Raw genomic sequence first — 20,908 nt, 5'->3', positions numbered from 1 at the left:
GCCACAGAACACCAATCTGAAACTGTGCAAGCAGTAGCAACAGGAATTGTCACTAAACTTCTAGTCCACAATATGATGGAAAGTAACTCTCATGAAGACTAAAATGTTAAAAAATTTAAGGTAATTAGGGGAATCAAAAACTGAAACACCTGCTTTATAGATTTTTGGTAGAACTGGATTGAATTTGCATAGCAATCAGTTGCAAAACCTCTGACATTTTGATTTTAAAGGTGATGACTTTTAGAGGAAAGACTAAAACTAAGCCTGGATTGTCTTACTATTGCAATGTACTTGGTAAAACACAATGTCTGGAAATGACATAATTTCTAGCTGTATTATTTTAGCAGTGAAAAATCTACAAAACAGCAGAAGCCATGCAAGTAAATTCTATGGTTTATAATAAGCCTTGGTGATAAATTTTTGTGCTGAGGAAAAAGAAAACCAAAAAACGGAGAAGTAACTCTACATAATGGCTGAGCTGACCACAGGTTCTTAGGTCTCATACATTTAAATTAAAAAAAAAAAAATAGTAAGTGTACTATAGCTAGAAGAGGACATGAGGTTCGCATTTGAGGTTAGTATGAGTCACACATGCAAAATGCACTGCCACGCACACACACATACATTTTGAACACACTCTCAAAATGCATTCAATAGGTATGTACTTTATACCTTGACTTCAAAGAAAATCGTCCATTTGGAACATTTTTAGGGATAAGACGCAAGAGAAAATATATTAAGCCTAGACAGATGCTGCACATAAACTGTCAATATTCCATACATCTATTTCTCACCATTTGCTTCCTAAGTTCAAGATATTGTTACACACAGCAGGGTGATTCTTTTGAACATACTAACTGAATAAAAGGACAAGAAAACTTTTGACAAATTATTTTGATTTAAATCATTATCTTAAATAAATATTTAGTATACACAAACAACATTGAGGTAACATGATAGTGGTCACTCTACTTCAAAGTGTCATGTGACACCTTTTATAGGAAGTCAATATTGGGATCTGCTACTTATCAGTGAATAAAGTTACCTACAGGCCTATACAAGAACATTCTGAATTATTAGTTAACTAATATTAGTTAACACAGAACTGCAATATACACAGTATCATCCAACAGGCCTACTAATCCTAAAGGACTCATGAGAAGTAGAAGGGGAAAATACACCAACTACTGAGCCTGGACACCAGTGGGTTAGAAACACTGTTTTGACTATTCTTCTTCAGGCTGCATGAGATGAAAAAGGAAAGATATGGAGAGAAAGGGAAACAATGCAACAAATTTATTACTGATTTTATCTATTTTTTTATTGAAATTCCAATGAGAAAAATATCTCTAAAAAGCAAGACAAGTACAAGGAAGGAAAATCACTATAAATCTATGGAGGGAAAGAGGAATATCTACCTTTAGAAGTAGTAGAAAGAATCACAAAGAATGATTATTAACTGTATCACATAAAATGCAAACACTTCTCCTTTAAAAAAAAAAAGAGAGAGAGAGAGAGAGAGTATGAGCAGGGAAGGGGGGCCAGAGGGAGAGAGAGAATCTCAAGCAGATTCGGCACTGAGCAGGGGGCCTGACACAGGGCTTGATCTCACAGCTGAGATCATGAACTGAGCCAAAGAGTCAGACTCTCAATCCACTGGCTCATCCAGGTGCCCCAAACCCCCAAATGCAAAGACTTCTTTTTTAAAGATTTATTTATTTATTTTGGAGGGTGAGAGAGAGAGAGAGAGAGAAAGCGTTGGGAGGGAAAGCAAAGGGAGAGAGAAAGAGACACTCAAGTACACGCTGAGCTGAGCGCAGAGCCTGGCGTGGGACTCAATCTTAAGACCCTGAGATCACAACCTGAGCTGAAACCAAGAGTCATACACTTAACTGACTGTGCCACCAATGTACCCCAAAACACAAAAACTCTATTTGTAAAAAGCTACTAAGACAAAAAAAAAAAGAAAAATTCCAAGGAATTAGCAAAATTAACTAATAAAATCAGATAAAGATTAGTGTGTGTGTGTGCGCACGCGTGCATGTGTAGTAATAAACATATATGGAAAAAAGTGATGTCATATGAAATTTCGGGGTGTGCGTGTATTTGTTAAGGCTGCCACAAATCTATAAGAAAAATGCTGTACTGCAAAACATAAAAGTTTAAAGGAATAAACAGACCAAAAAAAAAAAAAAGATAACCAACAGTAAACAAATACATGAAAAAAAGTTCAATCACACACAAATTAAGATGTACATTAAAATAATAAGGAATATCTTACCTATAATATATTGATAAGTTACAACAAATGAGGGTGTAGTAAAACTGTTATTTAACTCTCATATACTGCTGACAATACACGTATCAATGGGAGAAGGTGAACTGGTAAACCCTTTTGGAAAATAGCAGTGTATATGAAAACTAAAAAAAATCCATATTATTTGACCTATTATTTTTAAATTTATACTGAGGAAATAAGTTTAAATAAAGAAAACCTATAATAATAATGATGCATGGTTATTTATTTAATGGGGTAGCCACATAATAGACTCCAACTATGTAGACGTAAAAAATTATAGTTGCTTCCAATTTTAATGATGGTTACTACTTGGTTAAAGGATAAAAACAGGTTTTTAATTTTCACATTTAGTGTTTTCTAAATTTTTGAAAATGGTTATATTATTATATATTTTATAGAAAGTCAATTTTGCAAAATTGTTTCTAAGTTCCATAAGGGCAGTGAACACACCAATAGAAAAACAAATATATTATAATATACATAGGTGATGATGTTAAAGGAAAGACATATGGAAACAAATATGGATATCAAAGTAAATATTCACCAGGAACATATTAGAAGAAAATATATCAAAACATTAATACTGTTAAGGTGGCAGTATTATGCATTTCCTACTTTTTCCCTAAATTTCTGTAACATTATACTAAATTTTTAGTATAGCTTAAAACTAAACATCATTAAATATGCAATTTCCATTATGTTAAATATAAACTAATTTGACATGTGTAAGAAATAGATATAAAATAGATTGCTTACCTCTCTTTCATCCATATTTAACCACTGCTTTGGATCTTCTTCAGTAGCCAGAAAGGCTATCAATTCCAAAGCAGTAAGACGAGTCTGACGTCTTGATGAGACAAATATCAAAACAGGTTTGGCTGGAGAATGGCTTCTAATTGCTATTGAAAAGTTGTGGAAAATAAAAGGATAAGCTACTTATACCATAATATGCATATCATTAGGATACCAAATGGATACATGAAACTAAGTGATTTATATGAATTCTTAATTTGATCATCAAATTCTGCATTGTTTATGGTACTACCCGGCCCTGACAGCATATTAGAAAAATGGTAGAAAAGAGAAGGTAGCTGAACCCACTGAGGGGAGTACATTGCCTGGACAGGGGAAATTTAACTGTGTCAGGTCTCAGTTCTATTTTGAGTTGCTGAGGAAGGTGACACTTACAAAAGCTGCTACCGTCTAGTGACAGCTGTATACGAATATTCAATCTAAGGTTGAGTTTTCACGGTTGTGTTTCTGCTTGCCTAAGCAATGGTATTACAGAGTTAATTGGTCCTGGCATCTGGGGGAGAGAGTCAAGTCCTGCAGAGTGATGAAAATTGTAAGAAACGCCACAAAAATTCCTTTTATTGCTGTCATTACCACTCGATGGAATAATTGAGAGTTTGTATCAACAGACTAGCCAGAGATATGTCAAATGAAGGTCTTCTGTTTTCCCAAAACATGTGTAAGGTTTCAAGTGGAAAGATAAGAGAATGTGGATGAGAGCTGCAGAGAACACCGTGCCTGAATCTGTATGTGGCTGATGGCACACGGATGGTAGACACACAGAAGAGGAAATGAATGGTTTGAAACAGACACGCAGAAAAGGAAATGAATGGTTTGAAACCTGAATAATAAGACTGAAAGAAAAAATTACCTCAAGAGCCACATAAATCATGTGACCTAACTGGAAACAAGATTTCTTTACCAAAATGCTCATAAGCTGGCACAAGTAAAATTTATCCTTATGTGTACATAGGTCTCTTAAAACAGAGATATGTAAAAGTTTTATATAAAAAGTTTAACCTTCTTATAATTTCTTCTATGAAATGTTTCAGAATTTGTTCTTATGGGTTAAGAAACAAGGTTTGTAACAAAAATGATGACATGACCTTGACTATATGTATGACCTAAGAGTGAGAAATGAAGCTATCATTAAATCATATTTCTAAACTCAAAGAAATATAGTGATATGCTACAAGTATAATAAATAGTTTATAAGGACAGCTACTGTACTGATACGTCTAGAGAAGTGTAAGTACTTCAGTTATTACTATTGATTTATAGAACACAAAATGCTTTGTTTCAATCACTGGTATGCAACTGGCCATTCCTTAAATAAATACAAGCAATCACAATACATACCATAAAAAATAAATTCATTTATGTTATTTCTCACTCACAGTATATCCGAATCTTACAGAATATAAATGGTAATGCTCTGATAAATCATATTAGAAATACAATGTTTAAAATACACATATTAGTGCAATATTGGTATCATTTGTACACATAATCATGAATGAATCTGTCTCTTTTTTAAACCTCAACATTTAATGGATTTTTGCTGCTGCAAGAACAGGTGTGGCTGAACAGCTCACGGCAGATTTATTGTTCATTAGTGATTTTATACAATGCTTCTGTGGAGGTGTAAATAATCCGAACTGCCAAGATTGGTCTCCAGTTCACAATCAATACTTTGCTTCTGTCATAAGGCTAATTACAGCAGCTAAAAAGTCACCTCACAACTGTCACCTCACAATCAACAGCAGTTCACATTAGAGAATTTATTTTGGAGGTTATTTTTAATTGATATAATAAATATCCCTTATGCAGCCTAAACAAAACATGTTTCAATAGGAGTGTTATTCTTAAATCTTTCTTGCTTGTCTAAATTGTTAGAAAAGGAAAACCAAAAAAAAAAAAAAAAAAACCACAAAAACAGAAGCATTGTTTAAAAAAAGTACTAAAATTTGTAAGTTTTATGCTTTCTGGTAAAGATTATGTGGTATTTTTTATACTTATAGCTCCTATTTATCATTTGTTCAAGCTACTACTATAAGAAAATAACTTAATAAAGAATTATTTCATTACTTTTAAAAAATACATACATTTTTTTCTCTACTTCCAAGATAGTATCATATATGAAATCTCTCCAATTTTCAATATTTAATTCAACATACATTTTTATGCCTTAACAGCAGAGGCATAACCTACATTTGGAGAAGTTGGAGCAGTATTACCCGTTCAAAGAAACCCAAATTATCTGGAACGCGTTTAAAGGCTATCGTACAAAATGGTTGCTATTTCATCCCAAGGGCCTGAAGCTTACCTTGAAATGTAGGCTTATTCATACTAGCCATACGAGGGCAGTAATGTTGACCTGGGAAGCCTTGAATGTGAACTTCCAGTGGAACTGGACGTACTGATGGTCGGAAGTTGAATAAGCCCATCTGCAGTGAAAACGACAAAGAAATCATTTTCCATTTTTATATTTAAGTTTATAATGTTTAGTGCCTCCTTAATATAGCCACCTACGCCACAGTATCAAAGGCTTATTTATCAATCTTCCACATACCTGATGAATATTGAGCCAGTCAGCAAGGTCTCTAGCATTAGCTAATGCGGTAGAGAGTCCAACTATTCTAACAGGCTTTTCTGTGTGCGAGGAGATGAAATTTGTTCGAGATACAATGACTTCCAGAACAGGGCCTCTTTCCTCCCCTAGGAAATAGGAATAATACATGTTAATCATTGAACAGGTCCTGATGCTGGCTGCTGCCCATGTGAGAGTCAAAATGTATAAACTGGTGTCAGATAGCACGGTACCCACCAAGCAGATGGATCTCATCGATGATAAGAATAGTGACCTGCTTCACATAGTTCCTATTCTGCCAGCTCCTACTGACTCCATCCCACTTCTCTGGTGTAGTGACGATAAGGTCAGCCTTAGCAATGGATTTCATATCGGGAGTCACATCCCCAGTTAGTTCAATAACTCTGGATAGGAAGAAAAATGATTCTTTTCTCAGATAACACATGACCTTGGAAAGGCAAAAATACCATTTAAAATAAAATTGTGTAATGCTTAACACCACTTTATCTCCCTTTGATTTCTGAAAGTTTCTGTGAGTCATGGCCAAAATATGTTTCTCAAGAATTTTAAGAGAATGTGTAAATTTAAATCACTGATAATCTAACTTTTATGCAGATATGTGAAGGTGTCAACCTTTGCTGTGATTATGTTTACAAAGTCTCTGCCTTGTAAGTTTTTATAGAGTTGAACTCACACTTCTTTCTCCATATGTTAGAATAAACACCTTTCTAATAAGGGACAGTGTTAACTTATTAAGACAAAAGAGGCATTCATTAAGAATATAATTATGTGTAAGCTTCATTTCTTTTTTCTATAGATATTACAGGCAAATTCAACCCTAATAGGACATAAACAACATAGGCTGAGGCAAATATGTGTTATCTCATTCTAAGAAGACCCCAGTTTTGTTTGTTTGTTTGTTTTTGGAAATCCAAAGGGGAAGAAATCAAGAGGGAGATGAACCATGAGAGACTATGAACCCCGAGAAATAATCTGCGGCTTTCAGAGGGCAGGGGGTGGGGGGGTAACAGGGTGATGGGTATTGAGGGGGGCACATGCTGCGATGAGCACTGGTTGTTATACTTAACTAATGAATCACTGAACACTACATCAAACACTAATTATGTATTATACAGTGGCTAGCTGAACATGATAAAAAAAAAATAAGAAGACCCCAGTTTTACAGAGAGGAAGAGGGTCTGGAGGCCAACTCTAAATTTCAGGTGATCACTGAATAATTTTTACATCTGTCTTAATCCTCAAAAACAAAAGGGGCAAGATTAGTTTCCCAAGTATAGTGTTCCCAAAGCTTCTGCTTATTTTTATTCATTTTTATTTTTACATTATATTCATTATTTTGAATATGTAATATATTCGTATGGGTCAATGTGTGGTCAGCAGTCTCTGTAACATGTCTATCTTCCAATTACCTGATTCTTGTTCCAAAGCAACCACATATTTATATTCCCTACCATTAAAAAAAATAAGTGATAGAATATTGTACTTAAAAACATTTTCTATAGCATCTCTGGAGATCTTTCAGTATATAAACTTTGTGCTTTATAGGATGATAGAATATTTTGCATTGTGTAAATGCACCATAATTAATTCAGTCATGTTCTATTAGGCACTCGGGTTACCTGCAATCTTGTTATTAAAAATAATACCACAATGAATAAACTTGTGCAATGTTAAAACACTTTTTGAAAAGTTAGGTTCTTCACATGGATTTCTATTTTTCTATAAACTGTTTACATGCAAAATGCCTTCTACATGGTTCCTGGGAGTTACTCTGAATGATATAAAGGAAAAATAAAGAGATAAAATTCACTTTTATTTTAGAATTTAAAAATTTTGAGAAAATTATCTTGCCAAATTAAGGTATTCCTATTAAATAATTTAAGAACTTTTCATTTTTCAATATTAAAACAATGGGAATATTGCTAACATTTAACACTAATGACAACACCCTGAAATATAAGACTACGAAAATCATTATAAAAGCATCCAACAGGTTTATGCAAATTTTTTTTTTTTTTTAAGATTTTATTCATTTATTTGACAGAGAGAGATCACAAGTAGGCAGAGAGGTAGGCAGGGAGGCAGGCAGAGAGGGAGGGGCAAGCAGACTCCCCGCAGAACAGAGAGCCCGATGCGGAGCTCGATCCCAGGACCCGGAGATCATGAGCCGAGCTGAAAGCAGAGGCTTAACCCACTGAGCCACCCAGGTGCCCCTATGCAAATCTTTTATTTGTTGGTCCTTTTAGATTATTCAAAGCATAGCTTCTGAATAAGGAAGAACTTACTTTTTGCCAAGTTTTTCTTCTATTCTAACTTTCCAATCATCCATTCTTTCACGTACCAGGGCTTTTAAGGGTGCAATATATACTGCCTGAAAAGGGAGGGGAGGGTAAAAAGACCTCATGAAAATAGTGACATCATTTTCAAATAAAGGTAAACTCCATCTACATGACAGTGTGGTTTAAAAATATATCTTTTGTTACTGTAAGACTAAAATTTCAAATAATGAAAAAACTCATTTACTTGCACAGACTGCCTGTATCCAAAGTAGGACAGAAATATAATACTGTAGACATAAAAATGTCTACTGTCATAAAAATGTAGACATAGAAAATTTTAAATATTAAAAAAAAACAATGAAGGAATTTTCTTTAGTTATTTTATATTCTGATGAAAATAAAAGTTTTTCCTGGTATTATGATAAAAAATCATGTGAATTTTAACTCTTCCATGAAAAAGGTTAACTACTTTTGAAATTCTAAAGAGAGATAAATATCATTTAAATTTTAATGCAGATTTTATGGAAGAGGACAATCACACATTTTAGGTATTCTACCTTTTTAATGACAATAATTGGTCTTTAATAATCCTAACTGACATACAGATTGCTTTGTGAAAAAATTCTTTCCCTTATAAATTATTTCATATTTAGAGATGAGCTCTACTGCTGTATTAACATGTCCTATAATGGATTGATAACCACAAAATAGACTGAGAAGTAGGAAAACTTTAAGTTAAGCAGGGAAGAAAAGCCACTAATTGAAAATCACTGAAAAAGAAGTTAAAACATTTCTAAAATAATAAATGATAAGGAAAATACCTTATAATTCCAATCACAATGTATGAATTAGCTTTCTTGAAAAATAATACTTCTAAACTATGAGTATGTACTTCATATTTCAAGAAAGCATAAAATCAATACTTATTTGACTCACCATGTTATTTTCCATCAATAATGTGGCCATTTGCAGAAATGTGGAATAAAAACTGCCGCTGTATTTCATACATATAACCAAACTGTATTTGTTAAAGCATTAGCATTTCTTTTATTATAAAAGGATTTGATTATAAGTCATTATTTATCTTATAAATATGGCTATGAATGAGGTACCTTACAATGAGGAAAGGACATGTGCAAACTGACGTGTACATTAGAAACCCAACTAGAGGACTCCAAAGTTTTTCTGGCCAGTTATTCTAATGCTGATCTGGTTCCCCCAGAAAATGCACTAAAAGAGTGACAAATCTACGCATTGAGTCTTACTGTGTGTTTAGAATGGGCTAGTTTACAGATGACAGACTGTGTTTTCTAATTTAATGCAAGCATGTGATTCCTTCAAACAGACCTTTGAAGTAGGGTACTTGTTGAAGACTCTGAAAATGGCTAATTCAGCAGCAACAGTCTTTCCTGATCCAGTGGGTGCTCCAAGTAGGACATTACAGTCTGTGTGATACAGTGTATGAAATATTTGTGTCTGCACAGGGTTGAAGTGGCTAAAGTTGTACAGGGCTTCATATGCTTCACATCCCAAGGCTGTAATTGGTAAAGGCTGAAGATCCAGTAATTCTGAAAAGATGAAACAGGTACAACCATAACTGGAAAGAATGGACAATACGAAACACTGTCTCTCAGGGATAAATTATAACAATCTTTAATTCATTGGAAGGGGGAAAAAAAGGCTTAACATAAATTTTAATATACCAGTTACAGGTCTTTTTTTCTCTCGCTGTTAGCACATTTATAATTTTGATGTATTGGACACTCTTCTGGTAGAGTTCCCCATATACCAACACTAATATCACTATATGGCCCTTTTCCAATCAGGAAACTAATTTGAGCGACGGGTGTATGAAAATACGCGTGGTGTAGAAGAAAATTAAATTTAGCCCAATCTGTAGAAAAAGGAAAACCAACTGCAAACTGCAGGACCAAAATGGTTACCAATAATAAATTTCCTTTTATCTGTCAGAAAAATGACCAAACCAGAATGCCTGAATGAGCTATTCGTTTAGTCAAAAAAAACTAAAATAGACTTAAATAATTACAGGAAAAAACTTAGGTGGGAGTTTCAAATAAGAGAATGAGTGGGTAAAAAGAACTGCACTGAGAAAACATGGAAACAAACAAATTTAGTTGTATCTTATTATATAAACTAGAGGTCTAGGAGATTAGACAGTTAAAATGATTTAGAGAAATGAAGTTACACATTCTTGAACTTGACACTGTATTTTCCCATAATACAGAAAAGTTATCAGTTAGAAAACTGGAAGGCAACTTTACTCTCAGGATTCTTTCATGGAGGATGATTCCACTTCATCTTCAAACTTCATATGAAGTTTGAATAAGGAGGAAAAAAAATCTGTAAGAGGACATGGTGGTCTATATCTGTGTGAGCTGTTCATAGTACAGTTTCAAAATGGAAAGTGTAGAGAATTCTCAAAAATTGTACTTAGGGGCGCTTGGGTGTCTCAGTGAATTAAGCCTCTATCTTCAGCTCAGGTCATGATCTCAGGGTCCTGGGATTGAGCCCCGTACTGGGCTCTCTGCTCAGCGGGGGGCCTGCTTCCCCCTCTCTCTCTGCCTGCCTCTCTGCCTACTTGTGATCTCTCTGTCAAACAAATAAATAAAAATCTTAGAAAAAAATTGTACTTAAAGATAGAAAAGCTATTTTAGAAACATTATCTCAGCTCTGCAGCTTTACTCTATTTCACAGGTAATTAAGAGGCAACTGCATAAATTTTTTGTAGCAGATCACAATCTCCTAAATTTTCTGTAGCACTGAAAATCAAGAAGGGAGGAAGTCTCAACTTGCAATGTTAACCGAAGCATAGACATATTCTTAATAGGAAAAATAAACATTTTGGTATATGCTAATAATATGAAAATGTGATGATTCACTTCTATGAAATGTGAAGAATTTTCTTGTTTGATTTAGGCTCAATGGGGTGCCTACAAACACCCACATAAACACATACCCACTCCCACCCTCAGCCAAATAGAACTGGGAATCATTGAGGTTACATCATGCATTTCTAATATCCACTAAGATGTCACGGTGGTATATTTACTGCTTTTTGAAGTGTAGTCAGAAGCCAACTAATTATATAAATAGGGTGATATGTGCTTTGCACTCAACAGAGAAGTGACCAAATGAGCATTAATATACAATGTTAATGCACATTAAAATCAAATACTGCACTCGAGATTTAGTAGTAATGATGGTACCATATACTTTAAAATTAAAGCACCAAACATTTTTACATATTTTGATATTCTAGGTATTACATATAAGTCTACTTGATGGAAGAAAAACAGAAAGGTCCTCTTTAATGAGTGTATTGGTAGACACTGCAAACTCTATTTCCCTATGTTGACAATCTTTTTAGTTCTGTCAAGGTATCAAAGTTGTTTTAAGCTGTAGTCTAAAGTATTTCTTTTTAAGATATGCTAAGGTAATAAACAAGGTAAACATCTGACAAAAAATGGCAAAGATTAAAATCACATTAATGCCTGTTTTCATTTCCCAAAGGACTGTTAAAAAGTGTATTCATTAGAAGTAGTAAGGAATATTATTTTTATTTTGAAAATAATTTGTCTTCAAAGGAATTACATGAAAAGAACAGCCTTTATTTTTCTCTAAATTAAGGACCTCTTGAAATCATTAATCAATTATGAATTCTCAACAAGAAATACACTTAATATACTCAATTATTAGCTTAATCTAAAGACATTTTAAAAATAGAATGGAGAGCACTTAAAAGTACCAATATAAACATTGATTCATGAAATTCTGCTTCTTAATAAATCAAAATATAAAGATTCTTCTTCATGTTACAAAAATCTAAAAATGAATTTTTGTTAGTTTTGACAATGAAAAACTGTTACATGATATTGCAGATTACCATATTCCCTTTTATCATATTAGTGTGGAAGAAGAGAACTAATATAAAGGGTATATATTGTTTGTAGGATGGATGACTTGAGGTATCATGAATCCATTCTGCAGTGATATCATAACCTGACTCCTTAATACTAGTTTTTTTTTCTTTTGGTGTAGAAGCACGCTATAGGGAAGAAAAAGAACTTGTGATTCACTTTAATTCATTTAACACACTAGAAATAAGTTTAGGTAAATAGCAATAAATGCAAACAAAAAGGATACCTCAGAAGTTTCCCAAAGAGCACAGATTAAATGACAAGACTTGCAGTGGGAAGGAAGGGGATATGGATTGTAACGATTGTATATAAAACAGAGATGAAGGTGGGTGCCTGACTGGCTCAATCAGTTAAGTGTCTGCCTTTGGCTCATATCATGATCCAGGGTCCTGAGATTAAGTGCCACACTGGGCTCCCTCCTCTTCAGGGAATCTGCTTCTACCTCTGCCTCTCCTCCCACTCATTCTCTTAATCTCTCTCTTTCTCAAATAAATAAATAAAATCCTTTAAGAATATAAATATGAAGGCATAATAATACAGAAGTAGTGAGTCTCCAGCTTGTTATAGCTATGAGAATTGGACTAGGCTTAATGTCTTTTGAACTCAAACAAAATGAAGGTCTGCTATTAAGTTCTACCCAATGTATACATAGATTTGATTTTGGAAGGTCTTTTTTCAAACTATATTGACTAAATGAGTTGGGTTCTGATTGTATTTAGACAACTTTAAAGCACAGACACTTGCAACTTTAATTAAAACAACAATGCACCCATTCCAACACAGTTGTACTCATCATAAAGTTATACTTAAAGGTACTACATCAACCAATAATAATAAAGTTTAATTGTATATATATATATATATATATATATATATATTTTAATTGGATACCTTATTTAAGTTATAGGGTGAACTGTGTGATATGTGAATTGTATCTCAATAAAGCTATTTAAAAAGAAAATAAAAACAATATCAGATGAAAAGCAAGATGGCGGAGGAGTAGGAGACCTAAATTGTGTCTGGTCTCAGCTAGATAGTTATCAAAACTTCTGAACATCTATAAACTCAACAGGAGATTGAAGAAAAGAATTAGCAGCAATTCTGAGAACAGAAAAACAACCACTTTCTGGAAGGGAGGACCTTGCAGAGACAGGAATTCAAGGTGATATTTGGGAAGACAGACTGCAGGGGGTAAGTAGCCTCCATCAGCTGGCTACCGGCAAGTGACAGAACAGTGAAGCACAAAATCAGAACTTTTAGAAGTCTGCTCTGTAGAGGGACATTGCTCTAGTGGCTGAGCCAGGGGGTACTCTTGCAGGGACATTGTGGTCATAGGACTCTTGGGGTCACAGAAAGACTGGGGATAACTGAGTGTGGCAGAGCTCCTAAGTATCAGAGTGGAGAAACTGGCTGCAAAAATGGACATGAGGAGTGGGCTCTCAGCTCGGGGTTGCCATAAACAATGATCTACAGCACAGCTGGGCCACTACTCTTGAGCAGGGATCAAAAAAGTGGCAGATCCGGTGAGACTCCCTTTCCTCCCTTAGTAAGAGCAGCATGAGAGCACACCACAGGAATCTACTTGGTTTGGAGACTCCAAACAGGATCATATGCCAGAGACAGAAATGCTCGGTCATAGGCTAGGTGCTCACGGAGTGAGGCTTGAGACCAGGGAGATAGGAGTGATTGCTTTTCTCTGAGGGCCGACTGAGGAGTGGGGCCCCGAGTTCTCAGCTCCTCCAGGGCCAGAGATTAGGAGACCACAATTTTCATTCCCATCCTCCAAAGCTATAGGGAAAGCCTTCAGGGAACAAAAGCTACTGAGAGCAAACCCGAGCAGATTACTTAGCCAGGTCCCTGGCAAGGGTGGTGCAATTCTGCCTTGGGCAAAGATATTTGAGAATCACTGCAACAGGCCCTCTCCCAGAAGATCAGCAAAAACATCCAGCTAAGACCAAGTTTGCTGATCAATGAGAACTGCAAAATTCTAGCACTAGGGGAATATAGCACATAGAATTCATGGCCTTTTTCCCACGATTCTTTAGTCTTTCAAAGTTAACATTTTAATTCAGTTTTTTCTATTCTTTTTGAATTTTTCTTCTTTCCTTTTTCAACATCTTATAAATTTTTTTTTAAAAAATCTCTTAAAATTTTCCTTTTTACGGTCATATTCTATCCCTTCATCTTATTTAACCTTATTTTTTAAGCATATATATAAGTTTTTCTTTCTTTAAAATTTTGGGATACAGTTTCTTCTAACAGACCAAAATGTACCCTAAATCTAGTGTATGGCCTTGTTCCAGTCTCCTATCTGATCACATTCTTTCTTTTTCTTTTTAAAAATTTTTTCCTTTCTTTTTTCAACCAACTTCTTATCTTATCAATTCCTTTTTTAAAATCTTTTTTAATTTTCATCTTTACAGTCATATTCCATCCCTTCCCTTCATCATATTTACCCTTATTTTTGTATATATGTTTTTCTATCCTTAAAATTTTGGGAGGCAGTTCCTCCTAAAAGACCAAAATACACATAAAATCTAGTGTGTGGATCTGCTCCATTCACCAGCAAATCATGTTCTCCCCCGCTTTCCCCCCCCCAGTTTCGGGTCTCTCCTGATTTGTTTAGTGTATATTTTTCGGGGTCATTGTTACCCTTTTAGCATTTTTGTTCTCTCATTCATCTGTCCTTCAGGACAAAATGACAAAACAGAAAAATTCACTTCAAAAAAAAAAAAAAAAAAAAGAGGGGGTATAGCTCAGTGGTAGAGCATTTGACTGCAAAAAAAAAAAAAAGAACAAGAGTCAGTACTACCTGGCAGGGACCTAATCAATATGGACATTGGTAAGATGTCAGAACTAGAGTCCAGAATGATGATTATAAAGATACTAGCTGGACCTGAAAAAAGCATAGAAGATAATAGAGAATTCCTTTCTAGGGAAATAAAAGAACTAGAATCTAACCAATTCCAAATCAAAAAGGCTATTAATGAGGTACAATAAAAAATGGAGGCTCTAACTGCTAGGATAAATAAGGGAAAAGAGAGATTAGTGATATAGAAGACCAAATGATGGAGAATTAGCTAAGAAAAAGAGAGATAAACAACTACTGGATCATAAGGGAAGAATTCGAGATAAGTAATACCATAGACAATCAATATTAGAATAATTGGGATCCCAGAAGAAGAAGAAAGAGAAAGGCAGAAGGTATACTGGAGTAAATCATAGAGAGAACTTCCTTAATTTGGGTAAGAAAACAGGCATCAAAATCCAGGAGGCACAGAGAAGTCCCCTCAAAATCAATAAAAATAGGTACACACCCCATCATCTAACAGTAAAACTTACAAGTCTCCGAGACAAAGAAAATCCTGAAAGCAGCTCCAGGGACAGGAGGTCTTTAACCCACCATGGCAGAAATACTAGATTGGCAGCAGACCTATCCACAGAGACCTGGAAGGCCAGAAATGACAGGCATGATATATTCAGAGCACTAAATGAGGAAGATTATGCGGCCAAGAATACTATATCCAGCTAGGCTGTCATTGAAAATAGAAGGAGAGATAAAAAGCTTCTAGACAAACAAAATTAAATGAATTTGCAAACACCAAACCAGCTCTACAGGAAATATTGAAAGGGGTCCTCTAAGAAAAGAGGGAGCCTTAAGAAACGTCGACCAGAAAGGAAGAGAGACCATATACAGTAACAGTCACCTTACAAGCAATACAATGGCACTAAATCCATTATCTTTCAATAGTTATCCTGAATGTAAATGGGCTAAATGCCCCAATCAAAAGAAACAGGGTACCAGATTGGATGAAACAAAAACAAGGCCCATCAATATGCTATCTGCAAGGGACCCATTTTAGACCCATATACACCTCCAGATTTAAAGTGAACGAGTGGAACACCATTAATCATGCTAATGGACATCAAAAGAAAGCTGGGGGTAACACTCCTTGTATCAGACAAATTAGATTTTAAACCAAAAACTGTAATAAGAGATGAGAAAGGACACTATATCATACTTAAAGGGTCTATCCAACAAGAAGATCAAATAATTTTAAATATCTATGCCCCTAACATGGGAGCAGCAATTAAATAAGCCAATTAATAACAAAATCAAAGAAACACATCGACAGTAAAAGAATAATAGTAGGGGACTTTAACAACCCATCACTGAAATGGACAGATCATCTAAGTGAAAGATCAACAAAGAAATAAAGTCTTTAAATGACACACTGGACCAAATGGATTTCACAGATTTATTCAGAACATTCCATCCCAAATCAACAGAATACACATTCTTCCCTAGTGCACGGGGAACATTCTCCACAACAGATCTTGTCCTGGGTCACAAATCAGGTCTCAATCGTACCAGATGATTGGGATCATTCCCATATTTTTGACCACAATGCTTTGAAACTAGAACTCAATCATGAGAGGAAAGTTACAAAGAACGCAAATACATGGAGGCTAAAGAGCATCCTACTAAGGAATCAATGGGTCAACCAGGAAATTAAAGAAGAATTTTTAAAAAATCATGGAAACAAATGAAAATGAAAACACAACTGTTGAAAATCTTTGAGATGTAGCATTACAGCCTTTCTCAAGAAACAAGAAAGGTCTCAAATACACAACCTAACCCTATACCTAAAGGAGCTGGAGAAAGAACAGCAAATAAAGCCTAAACCTAGGAGAAGAAGAGAAATAAAAAAGATCATAGCAGATATTAATGAAATAGAAACCAAAAGAACAGTAAACAGATCAACGAAACTAGGAGTTGGTTCTTTGAAAGAATTAATAAGATTGATAAACCCCTGACCAGACTTATCCAAAAGAAAAGAGAAAGGATCGAAATTAGTAAAATTATGAACCAAAGAGGAGATATCACAACCAACATCAAAGAAATACAAGCAATTAAAAGAACACATTATGAGCAACTATATGCAAGCAAACTAGACAATCTGAAAGAAATGAATGCATTACTAGAGACGTATAAACTATCAAAACTGAGCCAGGAAGAAATAGAAAACCTGAACAGACCTATAAATCAAAGATCTCCCAAGAAATAAGAGCCCAGGGCCAGACGACTTCCTAGGGGAATTCTACTAAACATTTAAAGAAGAATTAATACCCATTCTCCTGAAACTGTTCCAAAAAATAGAAATGGAAGGGAAACTTCTAAACCCATTTTACGAGGCCAGCATTATCTTGATCCTAATACCAGACAAAGACCACATCAAAAAGGAGAATTACAGACTAATATCCCTGATGAACACAGATGCAAAAATTCTCACCAAAATACTAGCCAGGAGGATCTAATAGTACATTAAAAGGATTATTCACCATGATCAAGTGGGATTTATACCTGGGCTGCAAGGTTAGTTCAACAAATGCAAATTAATCAATGTGATACCATACATCAATAAAAGAAAGGACAAGAACTCTCAATAGATGCAGAAAAAGCATTTGACAAAGTACAGCATCCTTTCTTGATCAAAACTCTTCACAGTGTGGGGACAGAAGGTACATACCTCAATATCCTTAAAGCCATCTACGAAAAACCCACAGTGAATATTGTTCTCAATGGGGAAAAACTGAAGAGTTTTTCCACTAAGGTCAAGAACATGGCAAGGATGTCCACTATCACCACTGCTATTTCATACAGAACTAGAAGTCATAGCCTCAGCAATCAGACAATAGAAAGAAATAAAAGGCATCTGAATTGGCAAAGAAATCAAACTCACTGTCTGCAGATGATATGATACTTTATGTGGAAAACCCAGAAGACTCCACTCCAAAAGTGCTAGAACTCATCCAGGAATTCCATAAAATGTCAGGATATAAAATCAATGCACAGAAATCAATGTATAAAATCTATATACCAACAAGAAGACAGAAGAAAGAGAAATTAAGGAGTTGATCTCAATCACAATTGCATGAAAACCATAAGATACCTAGGAATAAATCTAACCAAAGAGGCAAAGAATCTGTACTCAGAAAACTATAGAATACTCATGAAAGAAATTGAGGAAGACACAGAGAAATGGAAAAACATTCCATGCTCATGGATTGGAAGAACAAATATTGTGAAAATGTCTACACCACCAAAAGCAATATATACATTTAATGCAATCTTTATCGAAATACCATCAACTTTTTTCAAAGAAATGGAACAAATAATTCTAAAATTTACATGGAAGCAGAAAAGACCCGGAAGAGCCAGAGGAATGTTGAAAAAGAAAACCAAAGCTGGTGGCATCACCATCATTTAAAGCCTTTATTTCTAATTCTGGACTTCAAGCTCTATTACAAAGCTGTAATCATCAAGACAGTATGGTACTGGCACAAAAACAGACTCATTGATGAATAGAATGGAATAGAGAGCCCAGAAATGGACCCTCAATGCTATGATGAACTAATCTTTGACCAGGCAGGAAAAAAATGTCCAATGGACAAAAGACAGTGTCTTCAACAAATAGTGTTGGGACATGCAGAAGTCACATGAAATGTGGACTAAACTGGACCATTTTCTTATACCACACACAAAAATAGACTCAAATGGATGAAAGACCTGAATGTGAGACAGGAATCCACCAAAAATCCTTGAGGAGAACACAGGTAGCTACCTGTTCAACCTCAGCCGCAGCAACTTCTTCCTAGAAACATTGCCAAAGGCAAGGGAAGCAAGAACAAAAATGAACTATTGGGACTTCAAGATAAAAAGCTTTTGCACAGCAAAGGAAACAGTCAACAAAACCAAAAGATAATTGACAGAATGGGAGAAGATATTTGCAAATGACATCTCAGATAAGGGGCTAGTAGCCAAAATCTATAAAGAACTTGTCAAACTCAACCCCCAAAGAACAAATAATATAATCAAGAAATGGGCAGAGGACATGAACAGACATTTCTGCAAAGAAGACATCCAGATGGACACAGACACATGAAAAAATGCTCCATATCACTAGGCATTAGGGAAATACAAATCAAAACCACAATGAGATTCCACATCACAGAAGTTAGAATGGCTAAAATTAACAAGTCAGGAAATGACAGATGTTGGTGAGGATGCGGAGAAAGGGGAACCCTCCTACACTGTCCGTGGGAATGCAAGCTGGTGCATCCACTCTGGAAAACAATATGGAGGTTCCTCAAAAAGTTGAAAACAGAGCTACCCTACAAGCAATTGTACTACTGGGTATTTACCCCAAAGACACAAATGTAGTGATCTGAAGTGGTACGTGCACCTTAATGTTTATAGCAGCAATGTCCACAATAGCCAATCCACAGAAAGAGCCTTAATGTCCATCAACATTTGAATGGATAAAGAAGATGTGGTATATATACACAATGGAATATTATGCAGCCATCAAAAACTGAAATCTTGGCATTTGCAACGATGTAGAACTAGAGGGTATCATGCTAAGTGAAATAAGTCAATCGGAGAAAGACAATTATCGTATGATCTCACTGATTTGAAGCATTTGAGAAACAATACAGAGAATCAAAGGGGAAGGGAGGGAAAATGAAAGAAGATGAAACCAGAGAGGGAGACAAACCATAAGAGACTCTAAGTCTCAGGAAACAAACTGAAGATTGCTCTAGGGGAGGTGAGGTGGGAGGGATGGGGTAGCTGGGTGATGGACATTGGGGAGGGTATGTGCTATGTTAAGCGCTGTGATCTGTGTAAGACTGATGAATCACAGACCTGTACCCCTGAAACAAATAATACATTATATTTTAATAAAAAAATAATAAAAACAAACACACAAATTAAACAACAAACATCAACAACAATATCAATGATTCAAGTTACAATTCAATATGTTACCTGTATGGGGAGGATGTCTCTCTGGTAGAATCAGATGTTGAAAGTTGATAATACATACAGCCTCAGCTCCTAACCATCTATCAGACACTGCTCGGATGTAGTATTGGGAAGGCAAAGGCTCAAAAATAGGGATTGTAAATACCAGAAGTTGAGCTTCTTTACTAATGACCTAATGTGAAATAAAGTCTCAAGTGAATATGAATATTCTGATATCATAAAGGACCTCTTAGTCTAGTGTTAAGAAAATGCTATCTACACCAATAGGTACTAAACAAGAAAATATGTTGGGTTTCTAAATAGCTGAGATAGGGGCACCTAGATGGCTCAGTCATTAAGCGGCTGCCTTCAACTCAGGTCATGATCCCAGGGTCCTGCGTCCTGGGATCAAGCCCAACATTGGGCTCCCCATTCAGTGGGAAGCCTGCTTCTCCCTCTCCCACTCCCCGTGCTTGTGTTTCCTCTCTCACTGTTTGTCTGTCAAATAAATAAATATAAATAAAATCTTAAATAAATAAATAAGTAGCTGAGATATTCAGGCACTTCAGAAATTTATATGTAGTTCCCTTCTGAGGATATCTGATATTGTAGAAAGTAAAATTTATATACAATTTATATTATTGATATATGTATATCATCATGTACTAACATTACCAGTTTGACTATCAGAATTTCCTAAATTTCTATTCATTAAATTATTTAACTTCATGATTTTTACCAATTCACTTAACATTTTTCTTTAAATTTTACCATGACCTAAAGTGGAATAACAGAACTTAGCATAAATAGAAGGTAATCATGAAAAGAAACATCCTGTGAAATTCTACTACTGTCTACCCAAGGTTCCCTGCCTAAAACTTGTTTTCTCTTTGATAAAAAGAGAAATCATGGATGAAGCATCACAGTTAAAGATATGCTAGTATCAAATTAAGTTTTTCTTTTAGGATTTATGGAAAATATTTTAAAATGCTCTTTTCATAATGTGAGTCAATATTCTGTAGTAATTTTTGTAACATTTAAAGTATTAGTTTTTATTTATTTAATTTTATTTATCCATTACATTATTTATCCCATCCATCGGACATATTTCACTCCTGTGCAGGTCACGCCTTGAACCATGATAAAGATTACAATTAACTTTCTCAACCTAGGATCACACTG

General features: G+C 35.0%; 1 protein-coding gene across 1 annotated transcript in view; it reads right to left on the bottom strand.

The window, feature by feature from the left end:
- Positions 1-20,908, bottom strand: part of ASCC3 (activating signal cointegrator 1 complex subunit 3) — a 344,503-nt gene that overhangs the window by 106,912 nt on the left and 216,683 nt on the right. The window contains exons 24-30 of the mRNA XM_059177004.1: positions 19,751-19,919; positions 9,329-9,549; positions 7,988-8,073; positions 5,919-6,085; positions 5,664-5,809; positions 5,418-5,538; positions 3,056-3,198 (exon numbers count right to left, since the gene is read on the bottom strand). Coding sequence (XP_059032987.1) covers positions 3,056-3,198; positions 5,418-5,538; positions 5,664-5,809; positions 5,919-6,085; positions 7,988-8,073; positions 9,329-9,549; positions 19,751-19,919 — 1,053 coding nt within the window. The remainder of the gene's footprint in view (positions 1-3,055; positions 3,199-5,417; positions 5,539-5,663; positions 5,810-5,918; positions 6,086-7,987; positions 8,074-9,328; positions 9,550-19,750; positions 19,920-20,908) is intronic.

This window comes from Mustela lutreola, chromosome 6 (assembly GCF_030435805.1).
Source record: "Mustela lutreola isolate mMusLut2 chromosome 6, mMusLut2.pri, whole genome shotgun sequence".
Classification (NCBI taxonomy): Eukaryota; Metazoa; Chordata; class Mammalia; order Carnivora; family Mustelidae; genus Mustela; species Mustela lutreola.
Note: the sequence above shows the minus strand (reverse complement) of the source record. Positions and strands in the feature narration are given on the sequence as shown.